Below are 22,646 nucleotides of genomic sequence, written 5' to 3'. Positions count from 1 at the left end.
GAAAATTTATTGCTTTTGAACTCCCAGTTCCTTATACTGGAATATCTAAGGTGCTTTTACTTCTATTCCCAGGAACTTAGGTGCCTTTACTTCCCAGGCGGTCCTAGTGGTAAAGAATTCATCTGCCAATGCAAGAGTTGTAACAGATAGGGGTTCAATCCCTGAGTTGGGAAAATCCCTGGAGGGGGGCATGGCAACCACTATAGTATTCTTGCCTGAAGAATCCCATGGACAGAGAAGCCTGGTAGGCGCTAGTCCATAGTGTTGCAAAGAGTCAGAACATGACTGAAGTGACTTAGCCCACACACTTAGCTCTAAAATCTTAATGACCTGGATAACCATGATGGTGTGGTCACTAACCTAGAGCCAGACATCCTGGAGTGTGATGTCAGGTGGGTCTCAGGAAGCATTACTATTAACAAAGCTAGTGGAAGCAATGGAACTTCAGCTGAGCTATTTCAAATCCTGTGTGCTGCACTCAATATGCCAGCAAATTTGGAAAACTAAGCAGTGGCCACAGGACTGGAAAAGGTCAGTGTTCATTCCAATCCCAAAGAAGGACAATGCTAAAGAATGTTCAAACTACCACACAATTGCAATCAGTTCACATGCTAGCAAGTTCACATGATCAAAATCCTTCAAGCTAGACTTCAACCATATGTGAACTGAGAACTTCCAGATGTACAAACTGGATTTAGAAAAGGCAGAGGAACCAGAGGTCAAATTGCCAACATCCGTTAGATCACAGAATAAGCAAGAGAATTCCAGAAAAACATCTACTTCTGCTTCGTTGACTACACTTAAGCCTTTGACTGTGTGGATCACAATAAACTGGAACATTCTTAAGGAGATGGGAATACCAGACCACCTTACCTGTCTCCTATGAAACCGGTATGCAGGTCAGGAGGCAACAGTTAGAACTGGACATGGAACAACAGACTGATTCAAAACTGGGTAAGAGTACCTCAAGGATGTATATTGTAACCCAGCTTATTTAACTTATATGTCTACTACATCATGTGAAATGCTGGGCTGGATGAATCACAAGTTGGAATCAAGATTGCAGGGAGAAATACCAGTAACCTCAGATACACAGATGACACCACCCTTATGGCAGAAAGCAAAGAGGAATTAAAGAGCCTCTTTTTCTTTTCTTTTTTTAAGAGCCTCTGATGAAGGTGAAAGAGGAGAGTGAAAAAGCTGGCTTAAAACTTAATATTCAGAAAAATCAGATAATGGCATCCAGTCCCATCACTTCATGGCAAATAGATGGGGAAACAAAGAATCAGTGACAGACTTTTTTTCCCTGGACTCCAAAATCACTGCAGATGGTGATTACAGCCATGAAATTAAAACATGTTTGCTCCTTGGAAGAAAAGCTATGACAAAACTAAACAGTATATGGAAAAGCAGAGACATCACTTTGGAAACAAATGTCCCTCTAGTCAAAGCTATGGTTTTTCCAGTAGTCATGTAGGGATGTGAGAGTTGGACCATAATGAAGGCTGAGGGCTAAAGAATTGATGCTTTTGAAGTGTGGTGCTGGAGAAGACCCTTGAGAGTCCCTTGGACAGCAAGGAAATCCAACCAGTCGATCTTAAAGGAGATCAGTCCTAAATATTCATTGGAAGGACTGATGCTGAAGCTGAAGCTGCAATATTTTGGCCACCTGATGCAAAGAATTGACTCATTGGAAAAGACCCTGATTCTAGGAAAGATTGAAGGCAGGAGGAGAAGGGGATGACAGAGGATGAGATGGTTGGATGGCATCACCAACTCAATGGACATGAGTTCAAGCAAACCTGGGCAAATGGTGAAGACAGGAAAGCCTGCCATGCTGCAGTTCATGGGGTCACAAAGAGTTGAACACAACTTAGTGACTGAACAAGACTGCATAATTTAGAATTTCATACATTGGTATTGAGAGAGGGAGAAACAGGATCCTGGATGAAGTCTGGGGAATAATAGTGATTTGTGTAGACTGATTCCTCTGCAAAAAGCATAAGATGAGCAGAATACAAGGTAGTTTCTACCCTCGAATTAAAAGAAAGTCATTATGAGTATATCATTTTTCAATCAAATTCTTAGATCTGAACACACACATGACCAGGCCTTTTACATTCCATGCTGGTATTTTTATTACTCAAATGGTGATCTTTAAGTTCTAGAGGTTGCATCATTTTCCCAGGTTTCCCAAGACGCCCATGCAGAAGTGTTTGCGTGTATGTATGTGTTAGTTTCTCAGTCATGTCCGACTCTTTGCGACCTCTGTCCGTGGGATTCTCCAGGCAAGAATACTGGAGTGGTTTCCCATTTCCTTCTCCAGGGTATCATCCCAACCCAGGGATCGAACCCAGGTCTCCCGCATTGTGAGAAGATTCTTAACCATCTGAGCCACCAGGGAAGCCTTAGAGGTGTCTGGGGAGGCTGCAAAAAGACTCTTTTTTTGAATATACATATTTTATAAAATATTTCTGAAGGCTGTTTGTGACTTTATTGTTCATAGAGGTGAGGTGATTCATAGAATCAATGAAAAATGCTATTAGTTTTTCGTTTTTTTTTAAACCAAAATTGTCCAATATGGGAACTGGACTGATTTTGCCCTCTAACAGTGAAATATCTGACAGTTTTTAGATTGAGACCCTAGAATTACAGGGAGATTATTGCACATTCCAGAAAGCAGACATGAACTATAAATTGTTTCAAACTATTGAAATAATGACCACAGAAAGTGAGCGTACTTTAAAGCCCTATATGGTGTTACATTTCAGAAATGAGCTGGACTGGAAAATGAAACCAGCTTCTCTTCTTGCTGCTGAGTTTTTCTGAATTTCCTACAAGCTGCTTGGAATTTTGCAAACAATTCACAGCTGATAAAATAAAAGGGCAGTGGAACTGAGTGTCTCCAGTGAAGACCCTAGAAGCACCCAGCAGGGCGTCACCGTCTGCCCCTTGCACTTCTGTAACCAAGAACTGTACAATTAAAATTTTTTTTTTGTCCTTTTAAATAAATGAGAGTCAATTGAGGAACTACAGAAAAAATTATCAGGCTAACTTGAACTTAGACTGCCCCAGAACCTTCTTGGAGGGTTTTGTTTCTTCTTGTGATTTTCGTTTATTCACTCAAAGAGCATTCACTGGTTGCCCACTGTGCACCAGGCCTGATGCAGGGCACTGATGGTTTGAGGACATGCTCTCCACTCCTGAGGAATTCCAAGAGCTGGAGGGGAGAGTTAGACTTGGAAACAGGCACTTTGAATGTGGTCTGCTAAGGGCTGCACAGAGGCCAATGCAGGGGACTGAGTGAGCACAATCTTCAAGATCAGATGCACACAAGTGGGAGTTTGCCACTTTGAAGTGGAGGGTGTTGTATGGAGGAGAAATTTCCTACTGTTCTGAGTACTGCAGTATTTCAATATAGCTAGTTCTTAGGAGGGACGGGAAGAAATAAATGTGTGAGAAGACTGGAGAGGTAGGCAAGGGTTAGACCACCAAAGCCTTGAAAGCCAGGCTAAGAGACTGAAACTGTACCCTGAGGGCACTGGGCAGTTTCTGCAAGGGAGTGACATGTCCAGATTTTTTATTTAGAGCCATCAATCTAACTTTGTAGAATATGAATCAGAAGAAGCAAAGCAGGGAGATTATGAGGGCTATTGCAGTCCGGTTAAAAATAATGAGACTGCTGATTTGATCTTTGGGTCAGTTTTCAGTGAAACTTTTTCAGGTTTTGAGCTAATCAAATGGATCTGACAAACTGAGAAGTAAAGAGACCATGTAAGTTTGCTGCTGCTGCTGCTGCTAAGTCGCTTCATTCGTGTCCGACTCTGTGCGACCCCACAGACTGCAGCCCACCAGGCTCCCCCGTCCCTGGAATTCTCCAGGCAAGAACACTGGAGTGGGTTGCCATTTCCTTCTCCACCATGTAAGTTTAGGGCAGGCTAAATATCACCTCCTCTAGGAAGCCTTTACACAGCTGCATGTGGGCAGAGATCATCATTGTTTGGGGGGCTCATAGAGTACTTTGTCAGTTTCTCTATTATAGTGCAATTCTATAATTACAGGTATATAATTGGACTCCTGCTCTGAGGAATCTGGAGGAATCAATGTTAGGCACTTTGTCTTATTCATTTTTTTATCCCCAGTGTTTAGAAGCATCAGTAAATATTTGTTAAGTGAATGAAGGGGAGAAAGAAGCTGTGTGATGTAGTGGGAAAGGCATTGAGCTAGTTGTCGGGTCCTGGGGCTCTAATCCTGGGTCTGCTACTAAGTGGCTGTGTGACTCTGAACCAGTCTCCTTACTGCTCTGGGTCTCAATTTCCTCATCTGTAAAATGAGAATGGGGCTTCCCTGGTAGCACAGACGGTGAAGAATCCGCCTGCCATGGGGGAGACCCAGGTTCGATCCCTTGGTTGGGAAGATCCCCTGGAGAAGAGAATGGCAACCCACTCCAGTATTCCTGCCTAGAGAATCCCCATGGACAGAAGAGCCTGGCGGGCTATAGTCCATGGGGTCGTAAAGAGTCGGACACGACTGAGTGACTAACACAGACACAGATACACACACACACAATGAAAATAAAAATACAGCCCTTCTCAGGGTTATGGAGATTCAACGAGATAACAGAGCTCACCAGCTGCCTGCCCTGTTTGTGCCCTGCCCTCGTGAAACAGCCTGGACTATTGTTCCTGTCATCTGGATCTCATTTGCTCTCGTTCTCCTGGTGAGAGTCGAACTGAAAGCTGTTGCCTTGATGGAGGGGAAGTTTGCAGAAGCAGCATAACACATCATCCAGGTGGACATTGTGTTGCTAGTAGGGTAGACACCAAAAAGAGGCAAGCATGTTAGGCTAGAGAGAGACCTGCTGTTTTTGGTGATCCCCAAAGCTGAAATAGAACCCAAAGTGGGAGATCTATATCTCGTGTTGAGTCTGAAGAAGCCCTAAAACAGAGCCCTATAAACTCAGGAATTGAGCAGCATCTGGAGAAATGCCACTTCTATGAAAATCACTCATTCATCTCATGTCATAATTTCTCACTGCCTTGGGTTGATAGGATTAACCCTTTCCCCAAGTTTCAAGACAGATGTAGAGGAGAGATGAAAAAAAACTACAAATGCCAAATAAAAGGAGTATCATTCTGAAAAAAAAAAAAAAAGGAAAGACAAGATGTTAGGCACTGTCATCTCAAGAGATTATGATCAATCCCTAGTGAAGATGTCCTTCTAGAAGATCCACTAGCACTGTTTTTTTTTTCTTTTACATTTTAAAGGCAAGCTTTTCCACAAAAACTTGATATATCCCTAACTTATAAGTCATGCAGTTGAGGAGGTCCTGAAATCTGCAACTGATAATTTGTAGTTTTCTTGGAATTCCATTTATTGAGTTTATTTAGCTGCATGGACTTGGCCTTATCAGAAGACATGTGGTCAAGGGAAAATAATAAGAAAGGAAGAAAAAGAGGGGAATTGAGTCCAGCGATCCTTCCCCAAAGGCTAAAGCCAGTTTTGTGTTAAAGCCAGTGACCTTAAAAAAATAATAAAAGTATGTTTCCATTTTGCAAGACTTAAAAAAAAATATTGTGTGCTCAGATGGCACCTTTAATCACGAAGAACTTTTGGCTGAGTTCCAGGCTGATTCTGCTGGCACAGAGAGCTCTGAGATCATAGCCTATATTCAGTGCATAGAAGACATATTTCATCCATCTCTGAAATACAGAGGGGAAACGGAGCATATTAGAACTGTTTCACAGCAAGACCAGACCAGGGTGAAACGTGAAGGACACGTCCTTTGGACCATTTGGAATCACAGAAAGGTACTATTAATTCAAAGTACTTAAGTGGCTTTTTTTTTTTTTTTCCATTTTCAGAGTGTTTCACAATAAACTAAGTAGCTTGCATAAATCTGAAGGTAATCTCCAAGGCAGATTTTGTGATTTACCTAACACTACTTTAAAAGAGAAAGGAGGGCGGCAAATGGGAAAAAACCAGTTCTCAGAGTAGCCGGTGGTGACCCAGGAGTTTGAGCTCTTAGAGCTGAATTTAATCCACACCCAGGCCAAATATAATTCTCCAGGATGGAAATGGTCCAGGGCACCAGAGCTAACATTTGCCAAAAAGCCTGAGGCAGCTTGGTGACAAGTAGTCAGAACCTCACTTCTATTTCTCAACTGAAGGAAAGTAAAGCCAGCATCATATGACAGGCGCTTCCCACCATGGCAGGGCACTGGTTCAAGTCCATCTGAAAGAAGTGTGCTTCCCCTTGATTCATCCTTACCTCTTGCATCACTGTTATTCTTCAGAGGCCTCCTATTCAAAGGTTTATTTGTTGGGCAGCTGGGTCATATGATCTTAGGTGGCAAGGTTGAATCACACAGCTTTACTGTGTGTGTCAGTTTGGAGCACATATTATACACTTTCCTGCTTCTTTACTACATCTCCTGAAGCCTTAGTTGTGGGGAGGGCCTGGGTGATTGTTCTGGGTATTGAACCCCCACCACCAAACCATGAGAAGTGGTCCACACAAAAGCTATTATGGAAATCTCTAAGACATTATCTTTTCCACACTTCCTCTCTTCACCTTCATTTTGTTTGGAAGTGCACAGGGACACCCGTGAACAAAAATAAAGCAACTTGCCCTGACTGATTGCTCTGCTTTTTGAGTTATCAAATGTGAGTACTTCTGGCTCCCAGATAGCAAGAAGTAAAGAGTCTGCTGGGAAGCCAGCCACAAATTGGGAGTTGATCTTCCAGCATCTTCTATCTGATGAATGGTCCAGGACATTCAAATTAATGCGCCCTGTCCCAGATAGATTTGCCTTCTGAATCGCATTTGAATTTCAGAAATGTAAGAAACTAAGTCTATTAAGAATCCTGATATGTATTTTCAGCATAGTCCGGTCCATTCATTCTTCCTGGCTCTTTTCAACCCATGACTTTATACGCAGTCCATACACATTTTGACTGTGTGCTCCCAGGAACTGTCTCAACTCACAGTCAGAGCACTTTTAAGGAAGGCAGAACCACTTGAGGAGGTTGAGGGTGAAACGTGGCAACTTTCCCACAGGCATGTCAATATAGCAGAGCCACTCACGGTAGTTTTTGCTGGGGCTTAAATCAGGTTGTCAACCCAAACACAATGGGCTTTGTTATTCCTGTGTAAAGAGGAAATGGAGCAGTTTTTGGCCTCCTGACTGTATTGAAGAGTACGAAGAGCGGCAATTCCAGGCACAACCTTCAAGAGATACTACTGTACCCCCAACCCCCAGCAAGTTAATTAGCAGTTTCTGAAATGCGTCAAAGTATTCAGCATTTCATACTTTAAGAATGAGGGGAGGGACTGGGTATACGTGGAAGAGGGTCTGCCGGGGGGGGGACAGAATAGAGCTCTTTTGGGGAGACATTCCACCTGTGATTTATTTCGAAACTCACACACGCGCTGTAATTGCAAGGCTTTTCTGTTTGTTTGTTTGTTTTTTTTTTCCCCTCCTGGCTAGAGCACTCGAGTTGAGGGCCCTGCTGTGGTGCTCCACTATTTATTTCAGGTGTGGCGAGTTCCCCCTGGGTTCGAAAGTCCCGATGTGGAAAGCACAGAGGAACTACGAAATGCCTCCTTAAGAAGTGCCTCACTGCTCACGGGAAGAAATCGAGGCCGGGCTCAGGTTAGCGGCCGGGACTGCTGCACGGGGCCCACGGGCATGTCCTCTCACTGAGCAATAACGGTCCAGCAGTTGGCTTTAGGGACCTTTGCTTTATCTGACAACTTATCACGGGGGGTGGGTGAGGTGGAGCGGGCTGTCCTAGCAAGGGGAAGAGGTCCGTGGGGGAAGAACTCTGCCCGGGGACATCCTAAGGGCCAGAAGACCGCGCGTCCCGCCAAGTGACAGCACGCTCCTCTCTCGGTCCGCTCCCCTCCCCCGCGGCCAGTCTCCGGGCAGAGCTGTCTCGCGCCAGCCCGTCCTCCCCCTCTTCTACTCGTCCGAGCGGACCGAGCCTCAGCGGGAGCCCCGCCTGTCTCCGGGCAGCTTGAGCCCCCGAGCGCTCGCCCAGCCTGTCAGTAACCGCCGTTTGCGCTTTCTTTCTTTCTTTTTTTTTTTTTCCTCCTCTTCTTTTCTTTCCCCCTTCTGCCTTTGTCCCGCTTAGTAACTAGGCTCTGACCAATCGCCGCCACACCGGCCGGCGCCGGGTGGCTCCTGATTGGCCCGCTTGGGGCGCGCAGTCGTCTCCCGCTCCTTCGCTGGAGCAAGGCAGACAAAAGACGCAGGCTCCGGGCTCCGGCAACCCGGCTAAGCCAATCACCAGCCACTTCACTCTCTCTTCCCCCCTCCTCTCCTCCCTGCTCGCCTCTCCCTCCCGGCCCGGCTCGCGTGCTCCAGGCACTGACTCCTGGCGAGCAGCCAGCGCCCGGGCCCTACCATTCTGATTGAGGCTTGGGGGGGAAGAGGTTGGTGGGTTAAGGAGCCGAGGCCTACGGAGCGATGGGGAGAATTGATAGCTGAGGCAGAGGACAGTTTTACTCACACTGTCTCAGGCACCTGACAGAAACCCCAACACTTCGACGCGGGATAGAGTGGGAGGAGCACTGGCGATGCTGGCCGTCTCCCCTGCTCGGCCTGGTTGGGTGGCGCCTCAGCGGGGGAGCTTGGGGGCGGGGAAGGGTGTCCCCCTCCGCGCCGTTAAAATGAAACTCTAGTGGCTGGAGTCAGGGCAGAGCGTGAGGGGATCAGGCGCTGGCGGGCTCGCTTACAGCCCGGCGGCAGCGTCCGGCCGAGCAGAGATAACTGGACTCTGGAACAGGACCCCATCCCAAGGCTGCGGCAGCTTCGGTTCCGAGTCCGAACGGAACGAAGCTCGGGTCCCGGCCTCTGAGGGGATCTCTCCTCGCAGACCAGTGGGACCCCGAAACTTGAACGCAATACCCAACCCCCTTTTTATTCCTTCTTTTGTCACTTCCCCACCTTTCTTGCAACGCGTTCTTTTTCCCCCTCTCCATTCTCCCTCTCGAAGGACACGAAAGTGGCTTCCGCGGAAAGATTTGAAGGCTATAGGAGCTTTTCTCTTTGCAGAACGACTGTGTAGAAGGGATTTTTGGAAAACCGCTTTTTAACACCTCTGCCCTCGCCCCCCATCCACCCCCAAGCCTCTCTGTATCCCTTCGAAGAGAAAAGCCCATAGATTGAACATTCCGGAGGCATTTTGTTTGATGCCGGAGGAGAGGGGAGAAGGACCCCGTCCTCGTCCTGTTAGTTGGCTGGACTTGTACCGGCCGTTGGAAACCCCGAAGTACATTTTCCAGTGGGACTTTTACAGATATATATTTTTAGATTTTTAAAATAGCAGATAAAGAATATATATGCTTTCTATATATTTTCTGACGACCTGCCCCTGACAGCGCGATGTACAATACGGTGTGGAGTATGGACCGCGATGACGCAGACTGGAGGGAGGTGATGATGCCCTATTCGACAGAACTGATATTTTATATTGAAATGGATCCTCCAGGTACTTGGGAGAAAAAAAAGAATCTTGTGATGGGTCTGATTTGTGTTTAACAAGACCTTGGTGATGTTTTCCGGGCAGAAGTATTCTTGGGTGCTCTAGGTTCGGGATGAGGGGCAGATTTGCAGTTAGAGCTGCAGTAAAAACTGCTTCTGGTTTACACGTTTAAAGTTTGCAGTTAGGACCCCGATCCTATTGTCCTGTGAGAGTGGGGGTGGGGGCTGGGGTGGTGGGGGTGGGAGGAAGGACCCGTTTCTTTTACTTTGCCTTTGCTTCTCGTTCAGGTTTTCGTCGTACCCTCCACCCCCCTTCCCCCCTCCCCGTTTCAGTTAAAGATTCTACCTGCAAAGGATGCTTTATATCCCAGTCTTAAAGTCAGTCTTTCCCTTTAGGGGAATTCTTTAAAGCTTGTCATTTCGTACGTTTGGCTCGCTGTGTTTTACCTTCGTTAACTTCTGAAACTGGGCTTGCCTATGTGATTATTCGTTTTAAAGACCCCCTTTTCTCTCGTGGAAACCGAGTGCCGGTTAGTGATTTTCAGGGGCTGGGCTTTTTTATTCAGTCATGGCCTTAGTCTGAGGTTTTTCTTTTCAGAATATAGTCACTCAGAGAGATCTGCGTGCACTGTTTTATTACTCTTTAATTTATGGTGATTTAACTTAATTTATGGGATAGTATTTAATGTAACTTCGATTCTTAGCGTAAAAAGAGGAAGAACCTTTTTTGTGTGAATATATGTGATGTGTACATATATGTGATAGGTTTGAGTCCCCATAATGTAAAGTATACATAGACTCTATTTTTACTTTAGAGCTTTGTCTGAGATCCTTACAGACATTTTGTGTATATGGTAGGAAAAGAAAAGGAAGGAAAATGGAAAAGTTGGGTAATTTTTTTTCTTTTAAGTCTATGTCCTGATTATCAGCTGTCAGATTTTCAGATCCTGTTTGCAATTATAGACAGTGCTTTATGTAATGATTTTGAATAAGTAGAGGGCCTTTGTGACTATTTTTGTTGAGGATGAATTCGTTATGTCTTTTAAAAATGTGTTATAGCCAAGCCTACAGAATAAATTGTGTCATTGGGGAATCTCGGTTATCATAAGACTGTATGTTTTTGGAAACCTTTGAAAAGATCTGAGCCCATGAAAGTGTAATGAAGTATAACTGTCTTACAGGATGTATGTAGAAATTATTTCCTGTGTCCTTGTGAACAGTGAATTCTCCTCTTTGTGTTTTTTTTCAATTAGTCATCGAGTGATAGAGTGTTAAATGATGTTATATTAAGAGCCAGTACTAATATTGAATCAACCTTTTTCGCTCTCAATGATCACTTAGAAATTTTTTTCGTTCCCTTCACTTTGGAGCCTTCTTTATTTGCTTTTATAATTGTGACTGCAATCCAGATACAGCTTTTTTTTTTGTATTTTGCAAAGTTTGTAAGATTTGCCACCCATCTATTGTGTGTATTTCCCTCTTTGTTTCCCCTTAATGGTAAAGCATCATTTCTACTAGATGCATTAGTCATTCACATAAATGGAAATTTAGTACATCATTGGTTCCTCTCCTCTAAAAAGTAAGGTTAATAATTCTAGATATCTGTTACTGTGAGAATCATATATTCAGACTGCCTGAGAATGATACTATGTTCATTTAATATCTGGCCTTGCAGACATACAAAGGGAATTTGTTGGGCGGAGAGGTGAGTGGGGAGGAGGGGAGAAAATGAAGAAGGCACTAATATTTGAAAAACATGGGCCTAGTAGAAATATAGACTGAGTTGAGTTGACTTGTCCAAAAATGATTTTAAGAAAAGTCAGCTGTTTTCATTATACAGTGCTTTGGGTCTTAAAAGGTTGTTTAGAAAATTCTGATCCAAACTTTGTGTATTCCATGGAAATAAACTTTTGAGTTTAGAATGTTTATTCTTAAATGAAATTTTGCATACTGAGATTCTAGTCAGAATATTAGAAGTATGTGTATACTGTTCATTACCCATTTGTAGGCTTAATGTATTAATATAATACAATTAGTTACTTCTAACAGCTTTTTGAAAAGGAAACATACTTGAGTATGCTAAAATATTGCCTATGAAATGAATGGTTTTTAATGTAAATAATGTGAACAGCCTTGTTTTGTGTGATAAATTAAGTTTTGAGATGTTTAAAACTAAGTAAATTTTTAGTGAAGAGGTTGGAGCATGTCTTGTATCCATCCTTTTCCTAGTTCCTATCATAGGATCCTAGATCAAGCTCCTGGACTGGTGTGTGAGTGCACTAACTGTTCTCCCCCTGTTTCTACTCTGTCCGGTCCACAGTGTTCTTAAAGTATCATGCAGTGATTTATCTTCCAATGGTAAACCTTCCAATGACTTAAAAACCTTCCAGCGCTTTTCCTTTGCCTACTGAAAAAAGCCACATCTTGCTTATCCTGTAATATAAGTCCCTTTATTTTTGCTTCCAACCTAATTTTCCAGTCTTTTCTCCTCCTGGAGTCCGTCACAAGTTCTGTGGAAGCTGTTTTATACTTGCTGTTCCTTGACTGTGTGCTTTTCCCTCTTCCTGGGTGCCTTTCACTTTGGGTTGAAATCTCATACATGTTAAGGGTCCTGGTTAGATGACTTCTTTGCCAGAATGTGTGTTCCCTGATCCCTGCTGTTTGGAGACATCCTTCCTTTCTTTCCCTCCCTCTTCTAGCTCTTCTCAGATAGAACTTTTTCCATTCTGCCTAGAGTAGCTTCTGCATTTATTTATGTATACTTCCTCCTTTGGAATTATGTTCCCACCAGTTGATGAGCTTCTTAGCTTGTCACGGTCTTGCAAGTAGTAGACAGTTTAATAAATATGTGTTGAATTAACGAATGCCTAAGGAGTGTTGTTTCTTTCTAGCCTTTACCTGCTTTTTTACTTAAGGTCTTCAGTCACTTCATTTCTTGGCTATTGCAGTAGCCTCTGTTTAAGTAACTTTCAAATTACACAGTTAATTGACTTAGGGTCCTTAACTGTAATATTAATATTACAGTTTTTAAAATATGACTTTCATTTTAGTTTTAGTCTGAAGTGTAAATGTGAAATTTTTGTCTATTATTGCTGTCAGCAGCCTCAAAAACTAGTTTTCGAAGGTCTTTCTTTCCAGCCTGTATTTTCAAAAACTACCATTACCATGTATCCTGAAGATTCTAATAACTGGCTGGATTGCTACATCTATTATAATTTACTGACCATGTAAGGGTTGGATCCAAATGAAACTTTGATGTCTTAATCTTTATATGTTTCCCAGAAATACTGGGAAATACCAAACTGTTTAGATGGAGTATAAAACGTTTTAATTTCAGAAATGTTAAGATTATGGTACAGAGAATTGCTTATAAGCATCTTGGTTAGTCCTCTTGTGATTTGGAAATCAGGATTATTCCGTAACAGAACAGTTGGTGTCCTTTCCAAGAGCCCTGTTTTTTGGTTTTTTAGATTTATTTATTTATTTTTTGGCTGTGATGGGTCTTCGTTGCTGTGTGCAGGCTTTCTCTAGTTGCGGCAAGTGGAGGCTACTCTTTGTTGTGGTGCTCTGGCTTCTCGTTGCAGTGGCTTCTCTTATTACTCTTCTAGGCGTGTGGGGCTTCAGTAGTTTTGATATCATGGCACTTGGGGGCTTGGGCTTAGTTGCTTAGCAGCATGTGGGATCCTCCCGGACCAGGAATTGAACTGGTTGACCCCTGCATTGCAAGGCATATTCTTAACCAGTGGACCACCAGGGAAGCCCCAGAGAGCCCTGTTTTTGGGATAAGAGCTATTGGAAGATTGCCAATATGCAGCTGATCATAAACTCATCCCCAAAGCTTATAGGTAGTGGTCTGTAAGAGTGCACTTCAGTTTTGACATTGTGTTTATTTTGAGAAGATGTAATAAATCATTTCTTTTTTAGACTAACATACAGTTCTTTTTAAGATTGTAGACTTTTTTGTTCTTATTTTTTTCTTATTAATAACACATTTCTGAATCTGTAGGGCAGCAGCAATCTCTTCAGTGATTATTAGAAAATTTTAAAAATTTAATTGCTTGGCAAAACATAAATATAGGAAGGTCTGGAAAAGTGATTCTCATTTTTTTAAATCTCAGTATCCCTTTTATGGGCTTCCTGGGTGACTCGGTGGTAAAGGATCCACCTGCTAATGCACGAGACCCAGGTTTGATCCCTGGGTTGGGACAATCCCCTGAAGAAGGAAATGGCAACCCACTCCAGTGTTCTTGCCTGGGAAATCCCATGGACAGAGGAGCCTGGAGGGCTACAGTCCAAGGGGTCTCAAAGAGTTGGACACGACTTAGTGATTAAACAATAACCCCTTTTATACTCTTAAAATTATTGAGGATCCCAAAGAGTTTCTGTTTAAATGGGTTGTTTCTCTTGAAATTTGCTGTATATTAGAATGAAACTGAGAAGTTAAAAAGTATTTAATTCATTTAGAAATAATAAAGCATTACATGTTAACATAACTTTAAAATGAGAAAATAGCTGTATTTCCCCAGAAACAAATGAAAAAAGTGAGAAGAATGGCATCATTTTATGTTTTTGCAAATAACTTAATGTCAGGCCTTTTAATCTTTAATGTATGGCTTAATAGAAGGCATATAAATTCCCATGTCTCCTCCTGCATTCAGTCTGTTGAGATATCACAGGTCATAGCCTCTGGAAAACTCCACGATTGTGAAAGAATGAGAGTAGAGAAGGCAAATAATGTCTTAGTAACACTCTGAAAAATTGCGTGAAAATTGGACCTTCTTGGGCCCTCTGAAAGGTCTTGGGGACCCTCAGTGGTCTCTGGATTACACTCAGAGAAATACTGGTTTAGTAGTTACTTGACTACATAGTTTGATGGCCAACCTAGTGAAGTATTTTTGGAGCCAGATGAAAGGTTGTTTCAGGAAACTTACTTTTTTGGGCATACTTGATATTTTCATCCTGGTAAAATTCTAGATTAAGTAACATTCTGGTGGAGAACTAACATATTGGGCCTGTGATTGAAGAAAATGTCTGCTGAGAAACACACTGGAGAAATAGGTCACCTGCCACTGTGTAGTCCTTACCGTTAGCAAATTGGGCATCCTGCTTCTGTGGTTGAATTTTTCTTTATAACTCTGAACATTTGATGGATTCATCTTACATAAAATGCTTCTCCTGTATGTATCGTAAGATATTTCTTTTATGAGCTAGGTGTCACTTTTTAATGATATTGTAGTATGGAAGGAATGTTTATATAATCAAATGATGTAAAAAAGCCATGCCAACTTTTTCTGCATCTTCTTATTGAAAAAGATTAGTCATTGCTTTCATTTTAATATATTATAGTTTATAGTATATCCAAATATGTTTCATTAGAAGTATGGTAAGTCTTCACTTGATAATACTTTTAAGGTTTATTCTCATTGTTTTTTTCATGCTTTATATTTTTCTTAGAATGTAGAAAATATTGGACATCTTTATGGTCACCATATTTAACAAAGTATATAGAAAAATAATGACAAATATGTCTATGTGATATAATTTTTATTGATATTAAAGGAGGAGGCAGCCTGAATGTAGTAGAAAGAACACAGGCTTTGGAAACAGATGGTATGGGTCCCAAACCTAGCTTTGCTTCTTTCTTTGCTGTGAGCATCCATTTCTCTTCTGTAGGATTGGATTAATACATCCCGTTCGCAGTTGTTCTGGAGATTAGAAGTACGATATCAATATCTTGTACGGTGTTTTGCATATGTTGTGTGCTGCATGTGTGCCTGCTCAGTTGTGTCCGACACTTTGTGACCCCATGGACTATGGCCAGCTAGGCTCCTTTGTCCATGACTAGGCAAGAATACTGGAGTGGATTACCATTTCCTCCTCCAGGGAATCTTTCTGACCCAGGGATTGAACCCACATCTCCTGCAGCTCCTGTGTTGGCAGGTAGATTCTTTACCACTGAGCCACCTGGAAGCCCTTTGGCACATGTAATGTACTCAATTCATTGTAGCTTATATCCTGGCATATTGCTAATATTCAGTTAACTCTATCTCTTTGCATATTCTTGCAGTCAGAACCTTTTGAGATATCTTGCTGCATGCTTTTCTTCATCCTTGACATTTAAACTGGAGCGATTTTGTTTTTGGAAGAATTCCCTAGGGTCTTTTCTAGACTCCCATGAGTCTATGGAAATATCACTCAAATCATCCTTTCTTTTTAGTTTCTATTGCCTTTGTTCCTCATCACCTCACGTTTGAAATGATTTGTAATAAGGTAACAGTTGCCAGCATTTGTTGATTAGTTATTGTAGACCTGGCACTATGTTAAATGCTTTCATATGTATTATTTCTTTTAGCCACACAACAACCTTATAAAATAGGCATGATTATCATCCCGCTTTACAGACGGGGAAACTGAGACAAATGTGTTTACTAACTTATTCAGTTCCTCATAGTCAGCAAGTAGCAGAGCAAGTCTGTCTGCCTAACCAACGCCCAGGTTCTTAACTGGTACCTCCTAACTGGTTCTTTGTTTCTAATTTATTTTTCCCCTCTCCTATAAATTCATCCTGAATTCATCAGCCAGATTAATCCTACTAAAATGTTATTTTCATTGGTTTACAGCTCTATTTAGAAATTATTAGCAACTCTCCATTTATTTTAAGCAGAAGCCATACTCTTAAACTTGACATATGTAATCTTTAGTAATATGGTACCAATTTACATTTCCATCTTAATTACTAGTCCTCTATTCCCATTTTTTTTTTGCCCAATTCCTTGCTTTATCACTTCACTATACCTTGCTTATTTCCATCTCCAGCCTTTTGCTTATGCTGCTTCTTATGTTAGATTATGCCTATCCTACCCCATCTTTAAATCAGGATCCTTTGTAAGTCCTTCTTCTTCCAAAAATTCCAGCATTGAACCCCTTTAATTATCTAGGGCTGTGGTCTGTTATCTTGACACAAAATCACTTTCTGTTTTGGCATTAATTATTTTGCAAATGTAATTTATTTCCCCAACAAGATAAGCTTAAACACCCAGTGTCTAAATATTTTGTTAAATCTTAGGCCTGTGGACCCAACCAGCTTTATTTTGTGACTCATTTAAAAATGTTGGTATTATTTATTATCAACATGTGATCTTTAAACTTATAAAGATAATTTATTGTAACAAAAGGAATAATGAAATAATGCAATACATAGTGTTATCAGCAAAATTTTATGGTTTTATATAAAAGTCATATTTGAAATTTTGAAGTAGTAAAAATGAACAGTAAGTTTCTGAAAGTTTGGATTAAATATAGTTGTTTAATGTGTTACTATACCAATTAAATTTAGATTGTGTAGAACTTGACTTGGGATAACAAGGTAAGTAGAGCCTTATAAGATCAATTTTCAAATTGTTCGCCCATGGTATATTTTTTGGTTCCTTGTGCATTATTTGTAAGTTCATATGAAGTGAGAGGGTTATCTTATTTTTTTAAATAAAAGGGGCAGTAGACTAGGTCTAGCCTGCTAGATCATACCATTTTGCATGTCCCATGTCAGTGTAAAAACTGCCCTGTGCCCTGGGACTATGAGCCAACACAAAGCCAAAGTCAACACTATGATGTCATACCATCCAGCATTATCCTGCCTTGGATTTCTTGTCCGATGTTCTGTTTGTGGACCAGTCTAGTTGTCTACCTGTGTGTAAGAGTATAGGGCAACAAATCCAGGCTATGTGATCTTAGGTACTTATTGTTATAGTTTCTTTCTTTCTTTTTGGCTGTACCAGGTGGCTTGCAGATATTACTCAGTTCCCTGACCAGGGATTGAACCCAGGCCACAGAAGTGAAAGTGCTGAATCCTAACCACTGGACCAGGGAATTCCCTAGTTTCTTTTCTTTTCTTTTTAATTTAGGAAAATATAAATCATGAGTCAAAATTTAAAATTTGTGTATAAATTATTTTGGAGAAGGCCGTATCAAAATGTGTTACAGGAATACTGCTTTAGAGTTCATTCTTTCACATGTATCCTTCTTAGCTTTCTAACTGTACAGTAGAGTCACTCAGTATGGTATAATTCATATTGAACTTCTAACAAGGATTTGTAAAATGAACTACAGACTTCTTTTCCTGAGATTTGTCCTGATCGTCCTGGGATATGTTTCATAAAAAAGTATATAGTTAGTATATTTTCATCTGTAAGCAGCAGAACCTCATTCAACATGGCTTAAGAAATAAGAAGTTTTATCTTCTCATGTAATAAGCTTCAGCGTTGGTTGATTACAGAAATTCAACAATGTCAGTAAAAACCCATATTCTTTGCCTTGCCTAGTTCTGCTACTCTCCCTGGAACTGGCTCCTGTTTCCATACACAAAACTTCTGAAAGAAGGAAGAGGTCTCTCTCTCTTTTTTTTTTTTTAAATTTTAATTTTTACTTTATTTTGCTTTACAATACTGTATTGTTTTTGCCATACATTGGCATGAATCAGCCACGGGTGTACATGAGTTCCCAGTCCTGAACTCCCCTCCCACAGGAAGAGGTCTCTTTCTGTGCCACTGTATTTAGAGAGAGGAAACTTTCTCCAAAAGCCTCTAGCAGGCTTCTTTCACAGCTTTTTGGCCAGAATTTGGTCATATGTCCATTCCTGAACCAGTCATGAGTGGTTCAGTAGTGATTACTATAGAAATAACCGTGTTTGTGGAATCTGGAGTGGTTTTGACTTCCTCTGAGACATTATCAGGGGAAGGATTCTGTTAGGAAGGAAGAGGAGGGGATGAATTCTAGGTTGGCAAACAACAGTGGCCACTCTAAAAAGTAATTTGGAGAACCATAGCTCTTTTCAAAGTTCTTGTCTCTGTGTTTGGAAATAAAGATAATTAGTGAGTTAATTTTTTTTTTCTTTTTCAAAACTAAAATCTAGTTAGTACAGTGATGTATTATGAAGCCCATTTTTATTTTATAAATTGGAATTCACAGGGTTACATAGTATTGAGAGTTAAATATGACAGGCCATTTCCTGTCTTACCAGTTGCTTTCTAGAAGATGAGGAAGCTAACATCTCTGGTTGACAGTTTCCTTATCTGAGGCTTGTAGGTGTTGGAATAGAGTAAATTAGTATATCTGGTAAATGAATGTAAGAAAGCATTTATAAAATTATAAATTTCATATTTCAAAGTTTAGTAAATTAAGTTTGATAAATTAAGCCTAAGACTTGATTTATGATTTGAATGACTGACCTTAAAAATTAGGACACTTAAAGTAACTCATAGATCATATCTTTTAATTAGATTGTATTAACTAGTTAGAAATTCAGAGGCAGTATAGTGGGGCTGTTAAGAGAGAGGGTTCTGGAATCAGATTGCCAGAGTTCATGTTGGCTTCTGCCACTTCCTAGCATATATCATTGGGCAATTTACTTATGTTTTCTGTGTTTTGGTTTCCTTGCCTAAAAATGGCAATGATGGTTGTCCCTACTTCAATAAGATTGTTTTGAGAATCCAGTGAATTAACAACTATAAAGCAGCTAACATGATGCCCAGACCGTATTAAGCATCCAAAAATGTTTTTGTTCATGTGTATTAATTTAATTCATGTTTTTCAGCAAATATTTGATTGCCAGGCAGGTATAGCGTTCAACAGAACAGCAAAACTCCCTTTATTCATGGAGTATACATTTTTAAGGGAGGAGAGAGAAGAAAGAATAGACAAAATCATAAGTGGAATACATAGTGATGGTGATAAATGTTATGAAGAAAAAGCAGAGCACAAAAATATGAGTGCTGGGTGAGGGAACTGCTGTTTTCAATATTGTTTATTTATTTACTCATTCATTCAGGCCACGCAGCATGCGGGATCTTAGTTCCCCAACCAGGGATCAAATCCATGCTCTCTTGCGGTAGAAGAGTGGAGTTCTAACCACTGGGCCACCATGGATTTCCCCCGGAAGCTATTTTAGATACTAGGACAGGGAGGGCCTGACGTGAAGGAAGTGAGGGTGCTGGTCAGGTATATATATGGGAGGTAAGAGGGTAAGGGAGTATGCCTGGCAGAGGGAATACCAGGTGACATGCAGGAGCATGCGTGTCAGGCAGTCAGGGATCCGTTAGGAGGCCAGTGTGGCTGAAGTGGAGTGAGGGGAAACTATTATATAGTAAGATTTCAAAGACTAGTAATGATGTGGATGGTGGGGAAGACTATATAGGACATTGTAAGAACTTGGGCTTTTAAAACTTGACTGAGAAATATAAATGGAGCACAACCTTTAAAAGCTGTGACTCACTCTTCTGTACATCTGTAACATATAATATTATATATCAAATATGCTTTAATGAAGAAAAAAGCTTGACTGTGATGAGAAGCCATCCAAGTGTGTTGAAGAAGGATGTGTTATGATTCCTGGCTTAAAAGGACAATTCTGGTTGCTGATGGGAGTGGAGAAACTGTTAGGAGGCCACGGCAATAAACAGGCTGAGGGGTGGTGGTGGCTTGGACAAGGGTGGATGCTGTGGAGACTATGAAAAGTAGTTGGATTCTGAATATTATGACTAGTTATATAACTTGTCTTTTCTAAACTGACTTATTTTCTATTTTTTAGCTTTAGGTATGCTTTAGTAATTAAAAGATTTAGCTTTTAAAATGATGTCAATCTATATATTTTTGGATGGATTTTTCTATCTTTGAAGTGTTATGGTTTCTAATCTCTGACATGAGTGCAAAGCAGCATAATATGTGGCCTTAGTTATTTGATGAAGCCTTACTCATGAGTTGCTTTGATAAACATTACTGAATAAATCTAGACGGTACTATAATTTACTTTGAAAAGTAACTTTGAAAAGGAAATTATCTTGAAACTGTAAGTTTCTGTGGTGGGCTATGAAGGGGAGGAGAAATTAAAGAGAAGGAAGCCATGTATGTATCATTTTACTTTATGTGCTAAAGTTGTTGGTGTTTCAGAATAATGAAAATATATTTGTGTGTTTACGTATTAGTGGAATGATTAAGTGCCTGAGCATAGACATTGCTGAAGTGTTGCTCAGTGTTTAGGGGTTCTGGATTCAGATTATTTTGATTTCCAGTTGTATCCCTGTCTACTTCTAGTTTGTGACCCCTGGAGAGCAACTTGAACAGTCTGTAGCAACTTGAACAGTCATTGTTTTTGCTTCTTTCCTGACTTTCTCAAACTTATTAGTTTCTCTTCCAGGAGGACCAGCCCTTTAGCTCTCTCCTTTGCCTGTTTGCTTACTGTGATCTGTATAATAAGGGTCAGAAACCAAGGGAGTAAAGAAGAGAAGCTGTGAGTACTCATATAGGAACATATTTGATTTTGTCACACTTAACCTGCCAGAGAGTTTGACATGTTTGACTTTTAGGAAGAAGTTTAAGACAGTCAGGTGATTCAGACCTATAGTAGGACGTAGTTCAGTACTTGGAGTTTACTCTTGTTCCTGAACTGTGTAAGAGCCGTTATCACCGCTGTCTGACTGAAACTGATCTGTGCCTCTCTTTTGATTCCGAGGTATCAACAGTGGGCATTTAGGGTAGCATTGCCAGATAAAATATATGCAGTATGTCCCCATGAAATACTTGGGACATATTTATATTAAAAAGTTATTCATTGTTTATCTGAAATTCGAATTTAACTGGGTGTCTTGTATTTTTATTTGCTAATTTGCCAAGCCTAATTTAGAGAGAGGCTAGACAGTTGAATAAACACTATTTCTTAGTACATTCTCCCCATGGAGATAGATGTGTAGGAATAGACGTGTAACTTGTTGTAACTAATATCAGAATAGTTTTCAGACTGAGTAGCAAAAGTCCAACTCAAGTTGGTTTAAACAAAGAGAATTTATGGGTTTGTGTAATTGAAAAGTTCAAAGGGAGTGAGGGAATAAACAAGGTCCTCCTGGATAGCACAGGGAACTATATCCGATCTCCTGGGATAAACGCCATGGAAAAGTATATAAAAGAAGAATGTATAGATGTGTATAACTGAGCCACTTTGCTGCTCAGCAGAAATTAGCACAACATTGTAAATCAACTATACTGCAGTTTAAAAAAGGGAATGAGGGCCCCTGGCTAAGTTTGATCAAGACTGTCAGACTTTGGCCCAGTTTTTCTGCATTTGTTTTGGCTTTCCCCTATATCAGCTTTTTCCTCAGGCTGGCTTCTCTGGTAGTATAAGATGACTGCTTTGGCTCCTGGGATTGCATGTTTCCTCAGTTCTTGGAGTTGGGTCGGGGGTAGGGAGGATGCTTCCCACAAATATAACACAGTGATCCTGAGTTTGTCACTAATTGGACTGTCCTGTGTCCCAAAAGATCACTGTCTTAAAATCGGGATTCCTTGAGTTACTAATTGTAGCTTTCTCTGTCTCGTAAACTTGAGAGTGCATCAGAACCACCTGGAGGACTTGTAAAAAAAAAAACAAAAAAAAAAACCAGAGGCCTTACCCGCAGAGTTTTTGATTCACTAGGTTTGGAGAAGGCAATGGCACCCCACTCCAGTACTCCTGCCTGGAAAATCCCATGGACGGAGAAGCCTGGAAGGCTGCAGTCCATGGGGTCGCTGAGGGTCGGACACGACTGAGCGACTTCACTTTCACTTTTCACTTTCATGCATTGGAGAAGGAAATGGCAACCCACTCCAGTGTTCTTGCCTGGAGAATCCCAGGGACGGGGCAGCCTGGTGGGCTGCCGTCTATGGGGTCGCACAGAGTCGGACACGACTGAAGTGACTTAGCAGCAGCAGCAGCAGGTTTGGGTTTGGGTTCTAAAAATTTGTAACAAGTTTCCAGATGTTACTGCTTTGACGGGTCTGCACACCACACTTTGAGAACCACTGCTGTGTGGAATCAGGGCCTACTTCTGGAGCTGGGGAAGGGGTCAGTCCCACATAAACTCCTTACTAGGGTGGGGAAGGAACAAGATATGTTTTGAGGTAATTACAGCGTCCGCTAAAGAGGACTGCTTGCTGTTTTTGCCTGTCCAACTAACCTTCCCTCTTATTTGGGTAACAAGCTTCCTGATTTTTGTTTTGGAACTGGTCCTCCCCCATTTGCAGTCAGTGTGGTTTATGTAGAGTTGATCTAATCCATTGGCTTTAAGGGTGGGCACATGACCCAGGTCTGGTCAATAAGAACACTGCATTCACCTGGCCAAAGGGATTAGTCTG

The 22,646-nt window shown here is 41.2% G+C and overlaps 1 protein-coding gene across 4 annotated transcripts in view; it reads left to right on the top strand.

Annotated features, from left to right (window-relative positions):
• Window positions 1-5,727: 5,727 nt before the first annotated feature.
• The window catches only part of PIK3R3 (phosphoinositide-3-kinase regulatory subunit 3), a 106,763-nt gene continuing 89,844 nt past the window's right edge, over window positions 5,728-22,646 (top strand). The window contains exons 1-2 of one of the 4 annotated variants that reach the window (XM_069589778.1): window positions 5,728-5,810; window positions 7,539-7,655. Coding sequence is in view for 1 of the 4 variants with exons in the window: in XM_069589761.1 (XP_069445862.1) it covers window positions 9,390-9,495 (106 nt within the window). In the remaining 3 variants the exon portion in view is untranslated. Of the gene's footprint in view, window positions 5,811-7,423; window positions 7,656-8,662; window positions 9,496-22,646 lie in introns of those variants that run through there. The other 3 variants (XM_069589787.1, XM_069589771.1, XM_069589761.1) reach the window with 3 other exon arrangements.

The sequence above is a fragment of the Ovis canadensis genome, chromosome 1 (assembly GCF_042477335.2).
Source record: "Ovis canadensis isolate MfBH-ARS-UI-01 breed Bighorn chromosome 1, ARS-UI_OviCan_v2, whole genome shotgun sequence".
NCBI lineage: Eukaryota > Metazoa > Chordata > Mammalia > Artiodactyla > Bovidae > Ovis > Ovis canadensis.
This window is presented reverse-complemented; position numbering and strand designations above follow the sequence as displayed.